Source organism: Biomphalaria glabrata, chromosome 7 (genome assembly GCF_947242115.1).
Source record: "Biomphalaria glabrata chromosome 7, xgBioGlab47.1, whole genome shotgun sequence".
NCBI classification, from domain to species: domain Eukaryota; kingdom Metazoa; phylum Mollusca; class Gastropoda; family Planorbidae; genus Biomphalaria; species Biomphalaria glabrata.
Window position 1 is genome coordinate 42,548,250 of NC_074717.1, and position 19,356 is coordinate 42,567,605.

General features: G+C 36.7%; 1 protein-coding gene across 1 annotated transcript; it reads left to right on the forward strand.

The window, feature by feature from the left end:
- Positions 1–2,241: 2,241 nt before the first annotated feature.
- Positions 2,242–19,255, forward strand: LOC106062157 (sodium-dependent phosphate transport protein 2B-like). Its single transcript, XM_056036067.1, has 11 exons — positions 2,242–2,624; positions 3,404–3,512; positions 5,695–5,823; positions 6,181–6,324; positions 7,765–7,895; positions 9,655–9,831; positions 11,398–11,596; positions 12,639–12,725; positions 13,225–13,352; positions 15,216–15,341; positions 18,605–19,255. The coding sequence occupies exons 1-11, from the start codon at positions 2,622–2,624 to the stop codon at positions 19,193–19,195; spliced, it is 1,824 nt and encodes a 607-aa protein (XP_055892042.1). The 5' UTR covers positions 2,242–2,621; the 3' UTR covers positions 19,196–19,255.
- Positions 19,256–19,356: the final 101 nt, after the last annotated feature.

Genomic DNA, 19,356 nt, shown 5'->3' on the forward strand with positions numbered 1-19,356 from the left:
GATGACCTTACCATTCTCTGCCCCATAGTTCGCAAGGTCTGAAAGGGGAAACTTACACAACTTTAAATGATCTGTCGATGTTGTTGCAGACTATCAAGGCAGAAAACGAAACCCAGCAAGTGTAAAAGCGCGGGAAATCGGTAATAGGAGGAGTAGTAGGACTATGATAAATAGATCGGAAAAAAAAGGAATATTATTTAAAGACTTGTTCACCTTTCAGAAGATTTTTTAAATATTTTTTTTACCATCTTAAAGTGTCATTAGGAGACATGCTAATGGACCGATAAAGCGCTTGGCTTCCGAACCAGGGGTCTTGGGTTCGAATCCTGGTGAAGACTGGGATTTTATTTCGGGATCCTTGGGAGACTCTGAGTCCACCCAGCTCTAATGGGCACCTGACATTAGTTGAGGAAAATTAAGGCGGTTGGTCGTTGTGCTGGCCACATGACACCCTCGCTAACTGTAGGCCACAGAAACAGATGACCTTTACATCATCTGCCCTTTAGACCACAAGATCTGAAAGGAACTTTAAAGTGTCATTGAACACTCATCAAATTGTGCAAATTTATAGCTTACGTTGGAACATGTCAACCAACTCTATAATTAGTGATGCATTTTGAAGTCTATTGTATTCCATATTAAGGTGTGTACAGTGTTGACCTTTGAAATAGGTCACTAAGAAATTCACAATACAGAAAAATTCATGTTTTAAAATAGGTCACAAAAATTTCTTTATTCGTAAGTTCACACTTTAAGGTCTCATTAGTTCAAAGGGATGTCGTAATTGGCGTTCAAGTAACTCAGCTTGTAAGGGCAACCGAATTGGACAGTTTTAATTGTAGAAATTAATTCAAGGCCGATAACCATTTTTTTGTATATGAATGTTGTATTCTCTCTAAGACGGTATATATTAGGACAGTTGCTACATGTTGACGAGGTGTGACCATTAAATAAAGACAACATTCGTCATGCACCAATTATACAATTGTGTACTTCTTTCCTGCAGAGGTGTAACTTTAACACTTGTGACTATATTCAGAATGGAAACATTTCTATGATCATAAACTATAACATAAATCATAAAATTGTTATATAATTACAGTTGCTCGATATATGCCGAAAACACGAGCAGCAGATACCATGCATAGTATATTGCAACCATGTGATTTAAAAGTAATTATTAAGTATTTATTGATAGTATCCACATTTACCCAAACGTATGGGCTGAAGTAACTGAAAATAAGTTTAAGTCCAAATCATAAGAAATAGTATTTTAAAACATAATAAACCTTTCTACGTTCATTCTTCCCTATGCTACACTTTGTATTTTTTTTTTTTTTTAAAGTTTAATTAAGTTAAAAAAAAGTTTCATTAATTTAAAAAAAAACAGATAAAAATGTTTATATTAAGAGAAGGGAGTACACTGTTTAATCGTTGTCATATCTCTCAGTACTTATTCTATACAAACACAAAATTAAATAGTCGGAAGTAATAAATTAACTAATTGTTAAGATTTTAAAATTGATTCGTGTATCGAAATCGACAATGTATAATTGTGCTAAATATCTAAACCTGATCTGAGAATGGGAAGTGCGAGAAAAAGAAACGTGTGCAGATTCCACCCGGACTGACAGACAGACAGACAGAGTGAGATGATATAAGCTGCATAAAGAACCTTTAGAACAACGTATCAACGACAAAGGAGGCTCGGTGGCTGAGCGGTAAAGCGCTAGGCTTCCGAACCGGGGCTCCCGGGTTCGAATCCTGGTGAAGACTGGGATTTTAAGTTTCGGTATCTTTTGGACTCTTCTGAGTCCACCCAGCTCTAATGGGTACCTGACATTAGTTGGGGAAAAGTAAAGGCCATTGTGCTAGCCTCATGACACACTCGTTAACCGTAGGCCACAGAAACATCTGCCCTATAGACCACAAGATCTGGAAGGGGAACTTTACTTTTTTTAATTATCAACGAAAAACTATATTAGTTTGAAATATTTTTAAAAAAAAAAGGAAAATAAGGGTGACTAATGGCATCTAACCCATGCGGCTTTTCAATGCCAACTCATTATTGAAACATAATGACTTCATCCTATCGTATCAACAACTGCAGAGAGTTAGGGTCTACGTAAAAACAATTTCCTCCCTACCGGAGCTCAAAGTAGGCTCCACCTTTGTTTTTTATTAATAAGTTAATTAAAAATCTAAGTACAGGTAATACCATAATGAGACTTACTTAATGCATTGGCTTGAGCCTCCTTAACCTTTACATTAATTGTGTGACACTATACTTTTAAGTCTGGACAGTTTAAATATATCATGCATCTAATACTTTGTTTCTTTGTTCAGGAGTTTTCTGTTTGGTGTACATGTTTATAAATAAGTACATTATCTATGTGACTCAGATTTCAGGCCTATAATTTTTTTTTTGTGTTTTATTTTCAAATTTGAAGACAAGCCTTATTATTGTTACTATATTCATCAGCAATGTGGTTTAAGTGTAAATGAAAAATTTAAATTTATAGCAATAATTTCCTTCTTCTTTTCTGAACTGCTTATAAACTCAATGTGCTCTATTTTAAAAATCGTATCATTCAGACTGAAGGCGTTATAAGAAAGGTAGAATGGTAAGTACAATACATTTAATCTCCTGCCCTAATCAGAGTATGAGTCTTATTTACGAGATCGATTTCTGGGAATCGCAGTCAAAGTAACTCTATGTAGGGCTTGACGCGTAGATTTAATTTAGACTGACATGTGACATAATGTAATACTATTTCTAATGCTCAGTAAGACACAAAGATAAAGGCACATTCCTGGTTCTATATGCTAGGACAAATTTGTACAAATACTCCTTCTTCCCTAGTGCTTTTAGAACATGGAATGGGTTGTCTGAGCTAGCCAGGAAAACCAGTGACTTGGCAGAATTTAAGTCATTGATTAACATGCATCACTAGATGCATGACGCGTAGGACGTAATCAACTTCTTTCTTGAAGTAACGTCTGTATTATATAAGATAAGAAGATAATCTACATGTCTTGTTTTAAGTTCTTAAAGATAGTCCTGAAAGGAATCCTGGAAGATCTAGCGGTCACGCTAATTGGGAAAAAGTAAGACGGTTGGTCGTTGTGCTGGCCACACGACACTCTCGTTAACAGTCGCTCGCAGAAAAGTTATCTGACCTGCAGATTGTGTTTCACAAAAATTTAACTCATCACTTTTACGCCTCTGTCTTGTTTTCTTTTATCAAGCAGTTAAAATAATTAGTGATTAGCCTTGAAAAAAAATATTAAAAAAAAATTAATTCTTGAAAAAAAAACAACGAAATGTTTGCTATTGAAAAGAGTTAATTAATATAACATCTGATATTGATTAAAGATGTAATTAAAATCAATGCACTCCCAGTCAGATGTCAGTGTTCAAACATCGACCTGGCTTCTGAATGACACTGAGAACGGCCTTGACACTAAAGACTTGAAGAAAGACACCAAGAAGGATTCCAAGAAATGGGCACGTAAGTCTGTAGGTCAAGGTTCTTGAAGAAATGTTACAATATTCACATTCTTTAAATATAAGTGATGAAAACCTGGGAACTAAATATTTCGCATGATATTTGAAATTGTGATTATTAGAAAGCTTATATCAACTAGTTACGACATTTATATCCGACGTTTAAGCTGAGCATGGCGCGTATCCTTTATCGGAGATGAACGTATGCCAAAGGATGTCTTTTTGGGGAGCTAAAATGTGGTCGAAGTAACAGAGATTCCCCACGGAAACGCTTTAGAGACCAGCTTAGGTGCCAACTTGCTTTAGCTGGCATAGCGGAGAGCACCTGGTTGCATACAGCCTCAGAACGAGACAGCTGGAGGTCACTCACAAAGGCCGCGGGATACACATTTGAGACCATAAGAAAATCCGCTGCCGAGGACAGACGCAGACGGCGAAAAGAAAATCTTAATCGACCACCGGCGGACAATGGTTATGTTTGCCCTGGATGTGGCAAAATATGTAGGTCACAGCTGGGGCTGTGTATCTACGAGAAACACAGCATTCCTCATTCATCTTAGGACTAGAAGACAAGCTTTATTATACCAACTAGTACACCTTATTTCTCCCACACCAGATCTCTGATTAAATTGAAATTTTGCGCGATCACATTTTGTACGTGAGAAAACAAAAATCAGTAACAAAAAAAAAAAAAATTAAAAAAATATAACCAATTAGTTAATTAGCTATTGGCAATTTTTTTTTTTGGGGGGGGTATTCAAACAAGGGAAAGAAATCGTACTTGACAAATGTGGTGATATAAGTTTAATTAGTCCAGCTTTGATTCATTCATTGTACAAAAATAAACTGGACATGTTAGCTCTCTACTTCAGAACCAAGGGTCCGAGGCTCGAAATCGGTCGAAAGTGAAAATTAAGATTTGTTAATTTAGAGATTTGTTTGCTACATATGCCTGTCTGGTCTCTGAATTTACGTTCGATCTGTATAGAGAGGAAGTTGTGCTGGCCACATGATATTCTTGTTAGCATTTGAGCTTTGGGCTAAAACATTAAACAAGCTTTTTGTTCACAGACCCACAGATTGGCATGTGGGGGGGGGGGGGGGTAATATCTCACTTAATTTTTTTTGTCACAAAATTTAATTCACACAAACATAAGCACACACTAAACTTTTTTTACCATTTACTCATTTTATTGATTTAAAACAATGCGGATGGAAGCAGCAGCAGATGAAAAAAAAAGAAGAAGAAAATAGATTTGGATTTGCTAATGAATGCAACATAAGTAGGTCACAGGAAGTAAAATATTGTTACGAATCTCACTATCCAGGCTCTCTGCAAACTGCACCATACACCACCAACTTAAAGAACTTGACAACTCAGGGCTCCAAAGTAACGTAACACTTTAATAGTTGAAGAAATAACAGCCAATACTGTACAATTGGCAGCACGTAACACAAGACCGTACTAATATCTCTTCGATAACACCGTTCCGCCGTATCAACTCTTGCACTGGCCTCTCCGTCTCGTTCCGGGCTTTCACTGGGTTCAACAGTTCAGGACTGACTTCACACACTAGGCTCGTTGTGTCGGACTCGATCACAGACCAAGATCAAGACGCCGTTCGTCTCAACTGTACTTGATAGTACTCCGCACTGAACCGTCGTAATGCTCCGTACAGAACCACACCGCTGAACTGTGCTGTAGTCGACCGGACTGTAGTGAACCGGGCTCTGAACCCCTTGCTGTATTGAGCCCCTTTTCTCGACTGTCTTGACTGCGACACCTCCGCTCTTTATATAGGGTCCCTACTGGCCTTCTCGAACCGGACAGAACGCCGCTCGACGTTTCTAGGTGGTCATATGACTACAACTCTCGTGACGCTCATGAGCTCTGTTCACGACGGCGATCCTTCCCGAACCGTCCTGTTGATACTCGACTCGGTTGACCGTCGGAGCTCGTCACGGTTGACCGCTTGTCTAGCGCTGGCCTGGGGCGAATTGCGTCGGCTGACTACACTCACACCACTACCCCCATCTGTGCCACCAACAAGTTTATAACAATATACTGAATCTCTTTAACTGCCCATGAATTATTTTTTTTCATTTTTATATGATAATAAATTGAATAAGATAGAGCTCTCTTTGCTTTTAGAAATGATTAGACAAATATGATTGCTACTTTACAGAACTGCATCCAGTCCACAAGGGATTCAGCGTCTGCCTTGTATTGATGAAAATAGCACTGCTGCTTTGTATACTGTATTTTTTCGTCTGTGCCCTGGGATTGTTGGAGGACTCTTTTCAATTACTTGGAGGTAAATGTTGGAGTTATGAATTAGGGTTGGGGTTAACAGTTTGCTCACTAATCAAAACTTATTCTTTGTAGATACAATTGTTATCGAAACTACTGACTCTTTAAAGATATAATTGTTATCGAAACTACTGACTCTTTAAAGATATAATTGTTAGCGAAACTACTGACAATTATTATGGAGCTCCATGTTAAGTTGCAGAGGTGTCTTTTTGAGCTCTGAGAACCTTATGATTTTTCCATAAAGTTTTAGTTCGTTTTTTAACAGCAGTTAGCAGGCCATCGTGTGGCATAAGTACTATAAAAGACCAAAGTTTCTTTTTACAAGACATCCTGATCACCCCTGCACATTATCTTCCAGGGAGAGCAGCAGGCGAAGCGTTCCGCAACAGTGACGTGCTGGTCAACCCCATAGCTGGTCTGATGATCGGCGTACTGGCGACAGTGTTAGTCCAGAGTTCCTCCACAGCGACGTCAATAGTGGTGGCCATGGTAGCATCAGAAGGTCAGAGGTTTAAAACCAAAGTGACTATAGATTTGACACATAGTTTAAATTTATTACATAATATAAAGCATAGCATTTTGTGGATAGGAATGCAAAGTAATAGTGAACAACTCCTATATGAATAGATTGATATACAATCAAGTATCATTATGGGTTTTCAAAAGTGTATTTATATATTTTTCTAATAGTTTGAAATCTTGCAATAGATAGATAGATAGATAGATAGATAGATAGATAGATAGATAGATAGATAGATAGATAGATAGATAGATAGATAGATTGATAGATAGATTGATAGATAGATTGATAGATGGATAGATGAATGGATAAATATAGATAGATAACTAGATAGATTAATAGATAGATAGATAGATAGATACAAATAGATAGATAGATAGATAGATAGATTGATAGATAGATTGATAGATAGATTGATAGATGGATAGATAGATAGATACAAATAGATAGATAGATAGATAGATAGATAGATAGATAGATAGATAGATAGATAGATAGATAGATAGATAGATTGATAGATAGATTGATAGATAGATTGATAGATGGATAGATGAATGGATAAATATAGATAGATAACTAGATAGATTAATAGATAGATAGATAGATAGATACAAATAGATAGATAGATAGATAGATAGATAGATTGATAGATAGATTGATAGATAGATTGATAGATGGATAGATAGATAGATACAAATAGATAGATAGATAGATAGATAGATAGATAGATAGATAGATAGATAGATAGATAGATAGATTGATAGATAGATTGATAGATAGATTGATAGATGGATAGATGAATGGATAAATATAGATAGATAACTACATAGATTAATAGATAGATAGATAGATAGATACAAATAGATAGATAGATAGATAGATAGATAGATTGATAGATAGATTGATAGATAGATTGATAGATGGATAGATAGATAGATACAAATAGATAGATAGATAGATAGATAGATAGATAGATAGATAGATAGATAGATAGATTGATAGATAGATTGATAGATAGATTGATAGATGGATAGATGAATGGATAAATATAGTTAGATAGATAGATAGATAGATAGATAGATACAAATAGATAGATACAAATAGATAGATAGATAGATAGATAGATAGATAGATAGATATATGATAGATAGATATATGATAGATAGATAGATAGATAGATAGTGTATAGATAGATAGATAGATAGATAGATAGATTGATAGATAGATAGATAGATAGATAGATAGATAGATAGATATATGATAGATAGATAGATAGATAGATTCGATATGTTATGAGCAGTAGTCGTTGTACAATGGTAGGAAGCTATTTAATATACATGACTATATAATATGTAGACTCAGTGTGACACTAGCATACAGCTGGTTATGTTGTATCACGCATAGTCACGTGTCTATCTCCAGTGATCCCAATACGTTCAGCCATACCTGTCATCATGGGCACTAATGTCGGGACATCGGTCACAAGTACTCTTGTATCGCTGGCGCAAGTAGGGGACAGAACTGAGTTCAGGCGTGCATTTGCTGGAGCTACGGTATTACTTCCCTTTTATCCTAACATTTAGTGGCTATGCCCGGTCATAACGCATCTACACGCTACACATACGCACAAGAAAATGGACACTTTTAAATAAAACCTTCGCAATGTACGAAAAGTTTTCTTTTCATTAACATTGTTCAATAAATATTCTCTATTAAAAAAAAAATCATCTATCTATCTATGCCTCCATCTTATCCTATCTTATATATATATATATATATTTATAGCTTTTATATAGCGCTACTTTCATGCTTTTAACATGCTCAGAGCGCATTTGGTCCAATCTCATTTGTGGACCAGTGGGGGGGGGGGGGGAAGGGGGTATCTATGAGTTGGTTTCCGTGCTGCCTTTAGGCGCTCAGTAAACACAACTCTGCCCGAGTCGGGTGTCGAACCTCGAGCCCCCTTCTAGGTAGCCAAGCCAAGAAGGGCCAAGTTCAAGCGCACTTAGCCTCTCGACCACGCTTCCCAATCTTATATATTAAAGACGTTTCTTCAATAAAGAAGATAATTACGTCCTACACATTTCATGTGTCAATCTAGTCATGCATGTTAATCAATGACTTAAACTCTTTCTCTCCGTAATAATTTGTCCACATTCTGACGGAATTCTTCAGTTTGCTCATGACTAGTTCACTCCCCTGTTATGATTAATTGTTTGTTATCAGAAAATGTTTTATTTGGTCTAGAATTAAAGGGAATGCATGTTCTTTTTATATAACACAAAGTCAAATTTATAAAATGTAACATTAATTTAGTTTAATGAGGTCAAATCAACGATGGTATCGTCAATAAGGAGAGAAAGAGTTAAACTCTGCTAAGTCGTTGGTCTTCCTGGATTATTCAGGCTTAGTCTACCTATCGATCTATCTTGACTTACATTATCAAGTTTAAAACTTTCGACTTTTAAATAAAGTATATTACAAATTATCGGTACGATTCTCTACAATTGATTGGACGTATCATAGGACAAAATTATCTTTTTTGAAGGAACGTTTGTTATTTATAAGATAAGATACGATAAGATAAGATGATTTAAGATAAGATAAGATAACCCTTGAAAAGTACTTGAAATCTTACCAATCAGCTTTAAAGTGTTTGAGCAAATATTACAATTGTAAGATTGTTAGTTTAATGTTAATGTTAATACATTTATCAAACAGATGTTAGATTTAAATGATCTTTTAAATTCAATTAAGTCGATCATGTTAGCTCTCTATTAAGTAGTGGTTGAGAAGAAACCTGGCCAAAATGACGGCCAAATTGTATTTTTATCTACGTATCTAACAATAACATTTTTTTTTGGCAAATTGATAAATTTTGTAGCCACTGTATAATTTGTATGTATCGTGCTATGTGAGACACATCGTCAGAGAAGGCCTGTACACTGACCTGAACCGGAGATCACGTCACAGGTCTGTAGGACTTCACGAAAATCTGCACTACCCACAGGTTGTGACGTCGCAGTTCAGTGTACAGGCCTTCTAAGACGATTGGTCTCGCGTTAAGACGCCGACCGAAAAGTTCCCCTTTCAGACCTTGTGGTCTATAGGGCAGATGATGTAAAGGTCATCTGTTTCTGTGGCCTACGGTTAACAAGGGTGTCATGTGGCCAGCACAAAGACCAACCGCCTTTATTTTTCCCTAGCTAATGTCAGGTACCCATTAGAGCTGGGTGGACTCAAAGGCGCCCGAAGACGCCGACCTATGTACACCATATCTAAATGACCAATTTAACTTTTGTGTTTGTTCAGGTACATGACATGTTTAACTGGAGTGCGGTGTTGGTACTTCTGCCGCTGGAGATTGCCTTCAGCTATCTCTACTATTTGACTAAAGCTATTGTCACCACCATGAACCTGCACTCGAAGAATGTGAAGTTTGAGTTTCTCTCGGCGCTGACTCGTCCATTCACCAGACTCATTGTCGAGGTCAGGTAACAAGTACTAACAGTACGGCAGATAGTCATAGAAAATGAATGCACTTGCTAGACATTTTTTGGGGCTAAAATTTTTATGTTTTCTAGACTGCGATACAGCCAAACATCGATTATCCGGACTAATTGGGAATATGGTCAGACGGACATTCGATCGTCCGGATAACCAAATGACAGTGTTGCGCAATAACAAAGCCTGAGTCTCATTGGCGTTGGTACAGACCCTACCTGTAACTCTTTGTTACATTTATAGCCTTGTGGCTGCCGTTTCACTTGTAGTCAGTGATACTTGCCAAACTTTGTCAACTTCGATTCAATGGTCAGCACGTTACATTTTCTTCTATATTATTATTTTTAACGTGGATAAAGTCATGTCCATAAAGTCATGTTTCATAAAGTCATGCTCCGTAAGTCATGTTTCATAAAGTCATGTTTCATAAAGGCATGTTTTATAAGTCATGTTTCATAAGTCATGTTTCATAAAGTAATGTTTCATAAAGTAATGTTCCATAAGTCATGTTTCGTAAGTCATGCTTCATAAAGTCATGTTTCGTAAGTCATGTTTCATAAAGCCAGTTTAGTTATTATAATGTAATCATAGTTCACTAGTTATTCTCTGAGTTATTACACTCGAGATACAAAGGAAGTTAAACTATACTGAATCTCTTAAACTCTCCTGAAAGTGTTTGTTTTTTTAATATGATAATAAATTGAATAAGATAAAGTGCTCTTTGCTTTTAGAAATGATTACTCAGATATGATTGCTACTTTACAGAACTACATTTCATAAAGCCAGGTTACATAAAGCCATGTTTTATAAAGCCATGTTTTATAAAGCCATTTTTCATAAAACCAGGTTTCATTAACCCAGGTTTCATAAAGTCATATTTTATAAAGCCAGGTTCCATCAAGCAATGCAGACAAAGCCGTTGCCCACCACTAGTCTATAAAATATAGACGCATACATTTATTACAACACAGTTACGTGCTACACATGTACACACATTTTTTTAATCAATTCATTCGTTCCCAGTAGTCGTGATTTTCATTACCAAGTTTATATCAATTCACTGTCTGGTAAATAGATGGAAAATAATTTTTCTCTTTTTCCATACCTTATTTTCGGATTAAGTTAAAACTTTGCACAATTATTCATTGAACCGGACAAGAAAGGAATTAATCAAAACAGGAATAAACATTTTTAAATAATTAAAAAAAAAACAAAGCTTAGTTTGGAACAGTCATGTAATTACAAATGTAATAGATCTAAACTAGAGATGGGAATAAAGTCCAACTTTTAAAGTTCAGGATCGGTTTGGTTCGGTCAGATTCGAGAATTAAGCAACAATTAAATGTAGGTGTATGTCCCAAATAAAAAATCAAAACTGTTTGACTAATCTTGATAAAACTGGGCCTAAATGTTCATCTTCACCCAAGACTGGGAAAAATAGCGTGTAAATTTTTTTTTTACCAGACAGACAAACAGACAGACAGAGATTTGTAAAAGAGTTTGGTATCATTAGACAAACGAGTGGCACTGACTTAAACTTAAACTCAACAGATCAACGAGGAGGTGATCACAGACATTGCCATGGCGCCCAACATCACCGAGGAGTCCCTGGTCATGAAACGATGGTGCCAGGTGACGGTGGTGCAGAGGACAGTGTCCGTCATGAGATACGCCCCTGTGCTGGTCAATTGCAGAGACGTTCACCGGGACTCCCCCTTCTACAGCAGCTGCACGGGCATTGGATCTGCAGGTGAAGAGCAGAAGTAGAGCAGAAGTAGTGTTTACATTAGCAGAAGTTGAGTTTATATTAGTATGGAACAATGCAGAACTAAAATGAGTTCAATTATAATGAAATGGTGGAAACATTAAGAATGCTATATCATGAAATAGAATGCAATAGTGGGTCTTCTATGATGCAATTGAATGATATAGATGGATCATTTAAGATGTAATCAAAGCCGGATTTAGGTATGTAGACACCTCGGGGCAGGATTTTTGATGAGGCCCTTAATCGACAGCTTTAATAAAGATCTATTGTGAATGATTATATCTAATAGCATATTATATTTTAGAAGAATGAAATACAGCTCTTTCGTTTATAAATATATTTCATATGCACATTTTAGTTTTAAAAAGTGAATATTTTCATGTTTCTGGAGGGTAAGACCTTTGGTAGAGGCACATTAGTAAATTCTAAGCTGTATTTACTTACTTCGAGAATGCTACAAGCGTACACATCTTAATCACGACAATTTCGCTAGCTGTAAAATGCGATATGTCATACACAACAGAAGCAGAAAGAAGGGTGAAAATGCAACGGCGCCTGGTGATTGTATATGCCCAACCTGCGATCGCAGCTGTGTATCAAGGATTGGCCTCTTTAGTCACACAAGAAGTTGCAAAGGTAAAAGATCATCTCTTGAGACCTAAATGCCACAGAAGTGGGACCATGAGAATATGAGAATCTCATTTATGATGCAATTCAGTGTTATAGGAGACTTATTTAGAATGCAATAGTGGGATCATTTATAATGTACTAGTGACCTCGTTTACTATAAGTCTCAGAAATATTAGCAAATAACTTGTTTTATTGGCGCCCTGTATATTATTCATTGTGGCGCTGTTGATACGCCCCTGTATATATTTATTTGTTTTTTGAGAAACAATATTTATATTAAGTCTTGTTTTTGTTTTTGTTTTCTTAGAATCCATGTTTACTTATGAGCTAGGTCAGTGTTAACTAGTTTCGATGAGACTGATAATTTACTCTTTACCTGTTATAACCATTACAGACGACTCAGGTATTTCTAATATCGTTGGGCTGTACAGAGGTTGGAATGACACGGAAGTGATCAACACAACAGTTCAGAGGTCAAGATGTATGTACCGGACCATGTCTTTTTTTTTTTTTTTTTTACATAGTACTGAAAAGTTGACAATTCGCCACTATAGCTATAAAAGGGCTTTTAATACTGATCATAAATATTTGAAAACATAATTATGAAATATTTGATAAAGAATTTCCCTAATGTGAAAACTGTATATAATCTATAGCTTCAATGATAATTTCAGCACTACTTCTTTTCATAGCAAATCTTGTTAATTACGTTTAGGGTTTTATAAATATACATATATCTGAACAAAAGTAAAGTACCACGTTACTCAGGGGTGTTCTAAAAATAGCGAAGTTCAAAGTTCAAAGTCTTCACTGGATTCAAATTACGTTCAGAAGCCAAGCGCTTTAGCATTCATCAGCCATGCCCTAAATATTTTGAGTAGATATTTAATGTCATCATTCTTAAAGCGAAGAAATGTCAAGAGTTTTATAGGAATTAAACCCACAACTTCTGTTATTTTTCATCTCTTTCTATCAACCAGGTACCAGTCTTTTTGCGTTGACAGACATGGGAGACAAGGCGGCTGGGGTTCTAACGCTGATTCTCTCAATCATTGTCATTCTTTCTTCTCTGTTTGGTATAGTCAAGATACTGAATTCTATGCTAAAGGTAATTACTTTAAGAACTTTAATCTTATGTTAGAAACGGACGAGTAGGCCTATTCATTCTCTTGCACTGCCAGGGTCGAGTTTCGTTAAAGGGAAACAAAATTCACTGTAGTCCTTTTAATAGTGTCCACTGAGGAATTTTCTGGTGATGTGGCAGGTCTGCAGCAGTACCGCGCTCTGACAAGCAACGAGGATTTTCCTAGAAAAGTTAAGGGCCTTAAAGGTATCTATGAGGTCAGTTGTTATTATCCCCTCGGTTGATATAACAATGGGGTATATTGTTATTTTGGATAACTTCCATAAACGCTTAATCTCCAAGCCTAGGTTCCCATATTTTCTTATTATTTTATCTGCATTTATTTTTTAGGCTTCAATTGTATTTCCCTCATCCATCAAAAGAATATTTCTTACCTACAGAAAGGAAATGTTATGTATTTCTTTGACCAAAATAGCATCTTTTAACAATCATCTGTTACGAATTGGACAGCACTAGAATGCTTGGTCCAAAGCAATATCTTAGGTCTTGCAATAGGGTATTTATCATGACACCCGAACAAGAAACTGGTACTAGAACAACTTCCTTATGTATATTACAAATCTAAGAGAGATAATTCAACAAAGGGGAGTCATAAAGGAAGATGTTAATTTTCAGATGATTGATGCGAACATTATTAAATCATCAAGTACAAACGAATATAAAACAGCGGTTGTCTGGTATTGGGGGGGGGGGGGGGGGGGGTCCTCTCTTTAGCCGCCAAGTTCTGTCTGTGGGTTACACTAGTCCCTTCTGACAATCCACATTTCAGGCTTTAAGTCCACGGTGACAGACTCTCAACAGACGCTTGGCAGACAGGACGAAAAGTGCGTCTCGTTCCATTGTCCCTGGATACTGTTTCTTTCTCTCTCTATAGATATATTCATACATTCTTGTTTGTTTAGAGTTGAGACAAGTGCGTGAAATCAGGCAGGACGGGCAGTGTTCAGAATAGAACTTAAACATTATGCCTGATCTGAAGAACACAACACAGTACAGATAAACGACTAGTTAAGTAAACCTTCCAGCTTGATTATCTAAGCCTCCAACTTGTTTATCTGAGGCCTTCAACTTGATTACCTAAGCCTCCAACTTGTTTATCTGGGGCCTCCAACTTGATTATCTGAGGCCTTCAACTTGATTATCTAAGCTCTCCAACGTGATTATCTGAGGCCTCCAACTTGATTATCTAAGCTCTCCAACTTGATTATCTGAGACCTCCAACTTGATCATCTAAGCTCTCCAACTTGATTATCTGACGCCTCCAACTTGATTATCTAAGCTCTCCAACTTGATTATCTGAGGCCTCCAACTTGATTATCTGAGGCCTCCAACTTGATTACATGAGGCCTCCAAATTAATTATCTGAGGCCTCCTTTTTTGATTATCTAAGCTCTCCAACTTAATTATCTGAGGCCTCCAACTTGATTATATAAGTCTCCAACTTGATTATCTAAGCTTTCCAGTTTGATTATCTGAGGCCTTCAACTTGATTATCTGAGGAGTCCAATTTGATTATCTAACTCTCCAACTTGATTATTAAAGCTCTTCAAATTGATTATCTGAGGCCTCCAACTTGATTATCTAAGCTCTCCAACTTGATTATCTGAGGCCTCCAACTTGATTATCTAAGCTCTCCAACTTGATTATCTGAGGCCTCCAACTTGATTATATAAGTCTCCAACTTGATTATCTAAGCTCTTCAAATTGATTATCTGAGGCCTCCAACTTGTTTATCTGAGGCCTCCAGCTTGTTTATCTCAGGGAGTACATGAATACAGAATTTAAAAAAAAAAAGAACACATATTTTATCTTTCCATCTACTTTCAGGGTTCCGTTGCTAAGGTGATCAACAAGACAATGAACACAGACTTTCCAGGAAAGTTTGCTTACCTGACAGGATACCTGGCTTTCTTTGTCGGCATGGGGATGACCATTGTCATACAAAGTAGCTCGGTAGGTCAAAGGTCACAAAACGACAAGCCTATTCATGAACTATTTGACTTATAGTAATTGTTACTACACTGAAACTATAATAATAATAATAATAATAATCTTTATTGTCCGTATAGGAATTTGTCTTACAATTTGTGCATTACACCAAACAAAAAACATTATAACTATAAGAAACTATCTTTCATTCACTCGATTTATTTTCTTTAACACAAAACAATAGATCTATTGATAACAAAAAATAGACACAATAATTAAATCTTTAAAAAATATATATCTCCTCTGACTCTTCAGTTGTGTTGTAGAAACACTAGTAACCTAAAATAGCATGAATGCTTGAACATTGCAGACATTTGATATTTATATATTGATATAGTGCTATTAGAGCATGGAATGGGTTGCCTGAATCAGCCAGGAAAACTCTAACGACTTGGCAGAGCTCAAGTCATTGATTAACATTCATGACTGGATTGACCTAGTGACATCTTTCTTTTTGAAGCAGCATCTGTATTTTATAAGATAAGATAAGATAAGATATGATAAGATAAGACAAGGTAAGATAAGAAGGTAACAAGTTTTAACACTACACACCATCTTGTGACGTTCAGAAGAGATAGACTAGTTCATTCCAAGAACGATAATATCTGTTGAAATCAAGAGGATAAAGTGTTGCATGGGTTTTCTTGCTTTGTTATCTGTTACATTGAAATGAATCTGGCGTATCCGAAGATCATGTGTTTGCAACAGGTTTTCTAGATCTAGAGAACAAAGCAGCAAAAAGATTTAAAATTTAAAACCAACAAAAAACTGCCAAATATAAATTCCACACTATCTTATATAATACAGACGATACTTCAAAAAAGAGGATGATTAAGTCCTACGATGTTATTCACACTAGTGAACTGTTAATACTCGGCCGTAGGTTTGTAGCTCTATGCACCTACTAAATCTAAACTGATGCAGACGTATTATATCTAAATATCATAATTTTCAATAACTTTAACAAAACTCTTCTTACCAATCAATAGAGATATAACTAGAGATGTAGATCTAGTAGTAATAACATCTAACCCACTGCAAATATATGTCTTTATTTGTTACACGCATCTGGTTCTTACCAATTTAACCATAAATACTATACATAAATAATGACAGACCAGCTCATGGTTTCGACATTGTACATAATCAAATAATAAACTGGATGGCTGCCTGGTCGTGCGGTTTGCTTGCTGGGCTGTCGTTTAGACTTATCGATGGTCCAGGGTTCAAACCCTGCCCGCTCCCATCCCCCGTCGTCCTGCGGGAGGTTTGGACTAGGAAGTAAATTATCTTCAACTCTGAAGGAACATCCGAAACATGTAAAACATTAACTCCCCTTTCTTAAACGTCACACTTGCAACACGCATAAACTCCATAACATGGACAAAAGCATCGCATGAACATTGGGCATATTGCAATAAGAACCTTTATATATATATATATATACATGGGCGTAGCCAGGAATTTTTTTCGGGGAGGGTTTTGGGAATCCCCCCCGACCCCCCCCCCCTCGCGAAAAAAATTATATATATAAATGTGTGTGTGTGTGTGTACATAATTAATCTTTATTAGATTTTGACCCTTTCGGAAGACGTTTATTGTTTATTGTAGACTCCCCGCCCTTGATAGCAAGGGGGTCTGGGGGAGTTCGCAGCGCTCCCCTAGCGCGGGGCGAAGCCCCGCCGCCGAGCACTATTTCTGGTATTGAAAGCCAACAAAATGCATATTCTGAGGTATCTACAGTGCATTACTTTGCTATTAAAAAGTTTTAATTCAAAAACCTAATGTGCTATTCTTACTGACTTTAAACCCTCTCGCGCCGTTCGGCGCATTTTCCGGCAAGCTGTTTCCGCAACTCTTATTTTGCGTAATTCATTTTGTCGGAAAACATGTCCCCCAAAACCTCACGCGACGCTCTGTCACAACCTTACTAAGGATTCGACTCCCAGTTCGGCATATGATTTCTTTGATTTAGACTCGATCTCTATGACTGACTCCTAAAATCTGTCTTAGCCATCTTTGTTGAGACACATTTAATGATTTTCAATTTCAGCAGAAGACTATTCACACTTAAGGCCTATTAATGGAGCCCAAGCCACTGGTAGAAATTTGTAACCTTTCTTGACTACGCTCTTGGAATTACATGCCTGTATTTCGCTTTAGATTTATATCGAAAAAGAAAGTTTTTTCGTCAAATCATCTGTTGAGGGGTTTTAAACTAAAAAATCTAAAATGTTTTTTTTTTGTTTTGTTTTTAATTCAAAACCTCATTTAGCTACGATCATAGAATTTGGTGACTGTAGTTTACTTTAAAATAATATTGAAGAGAGAGGTTTTCAACTCTAAACGCTCTGTAGGGGAATTTTAAACTCAAAATCATCTGGAGGGGTTTTAAACTTTAAAGAAAAAGGCATCCGGAGGAGGGGGATTTAAAATCAAAACCCCTTTGGCTACGCTCATAGATTTTATAGTGTGTAATTTGCTTTTTTTATATTGAAGAGGTACTTTTTAGCTTCAAACCCCAAGTGGAAGGGGGAGGGGGGTTAAACTCAAAACCCCGTTGGCTACGCTCATAGAATTTTGAGTGTGTAATTTGCTTTTTTTATATTGAAGATGGGGTTATCGTAAATTTTGGATGGGGTTTTAAAATCAAAATCTTCCTCAACTGTGCTGTTGGAATTTGGGGATTGTTGTTTGCATTTTTTTTGTTTTGTTTTATAGAAGAGGGGGATTTAACTGCAAAAACCTCTGGTAGGGGGTTTAAAATTCAAAACCCCCTGTAGGGGGTTTTAAACTCAAAGCCCCCTGGTAGAGGGATTTGTATCTCAAAACCCCCTGATAGGGGTTTTTAAAATATCAAAACCCCCTGTTAGGGGGATTTAAACTCAAACCCCCCTGGTAGAGGGTTTTTAACTCAAAACTGCCTCGGCTGTGCTGTGGTAAGTGATGATTTAGTATTAAAAGCTCACCTAAAATAAACAAAATGAAAGCAAAAATCAGTCACTTAATTAGGGGGGGGGGATTTCATTTCGGGGGGGGTTTGAACCCCAAGAACCCCCCCCTGGCTACGCCCATGTATATATATAGATATAGATATATATGTATATATATATATATATATATGTATATATATATATATGTATATATATATACCTTTATATAATATATTGATAAATGATGTTTATAAAAATATTTATAATTGCCGTTGTTTTTTATTTTTTTGTTAGGTTTTTACATCAACGCTGACTCCTCTGGTTGGTGTTGGGATTGTTTCTCTTGATAGAATGTATCCCATGACCCTCGGGTCTAACGTCGGAACAACTGTTACAGGCATAATGGCAGCGATGTCCATCAGAGGCCCCTACATCGGTCAAGCACTTCAGATCGCCCTCTGTCACCTCTTCTTCAACGTCACCGCTGTCCTTCTCTTCTACCCGATCCCATTCATGAGGTTCCCGATCCCCATGGCCAAAACGCTAGGACGAGTCACCTCAAAGTACCGTTGGTTCGCTGGGGTCTACCTCATCGGCATGTTTCTGGTGCTTCCCAGCGCCATCTTCGCTCTGTCTTTCGTGGGCTGGGTTTACCTGGTAGCCGTGGGAGGGCCCATCTTCTTCATCTTCATCGTGGCTACAGTTGTCAACGTCCTGCAAGTCAAGAGGCCGAACTGGCTGCCCAGGGGGTTGCGGTCCTGGGAGTTTCTACCAAAGTTCCTGCACTCTTGTGCTCCGTATGATGTTCTCATTTCATGCCGGATTATTACTGACAGGTGTCCGAAATTTGAGGATAAGATGGAGTTAAGCAAAACCCTTACATAGCTGCTGTATGAGGATGTAGTTGTTTTGTATAGATAAGTAAATAAATTTGTCAAAGAACAATATTTGTATTTAGAATTTCTTTTTCCTTATTCTGGTATGTCTTCTTATATGTCATATGTAAAAGTTACAAACATTTCTTTAAAAAGTATATATATATATAT

What these genes read in the sequence shown, in the direction of transcription:
- LOC106062157 (XM_056036067.1), top strand. An exon ending in TCACCAGACTCATTGTCGAG is followed by an intron (nt 9,832 to 11,397) that starts GTCAGGTAACAA and finishes TAAACTCAACAG; the next exon opens with ATCAACGAGGAGGTGATCAC. An exon ending in AACAGTTCAGAGGTCAAGAT is followed by an intron (nt 12,726 to 13,224) that starts GTATGTACCGGA and finishes TCTATCAACCAG; the next exon opens with GTACCAGTCTTTTTGCGTTG.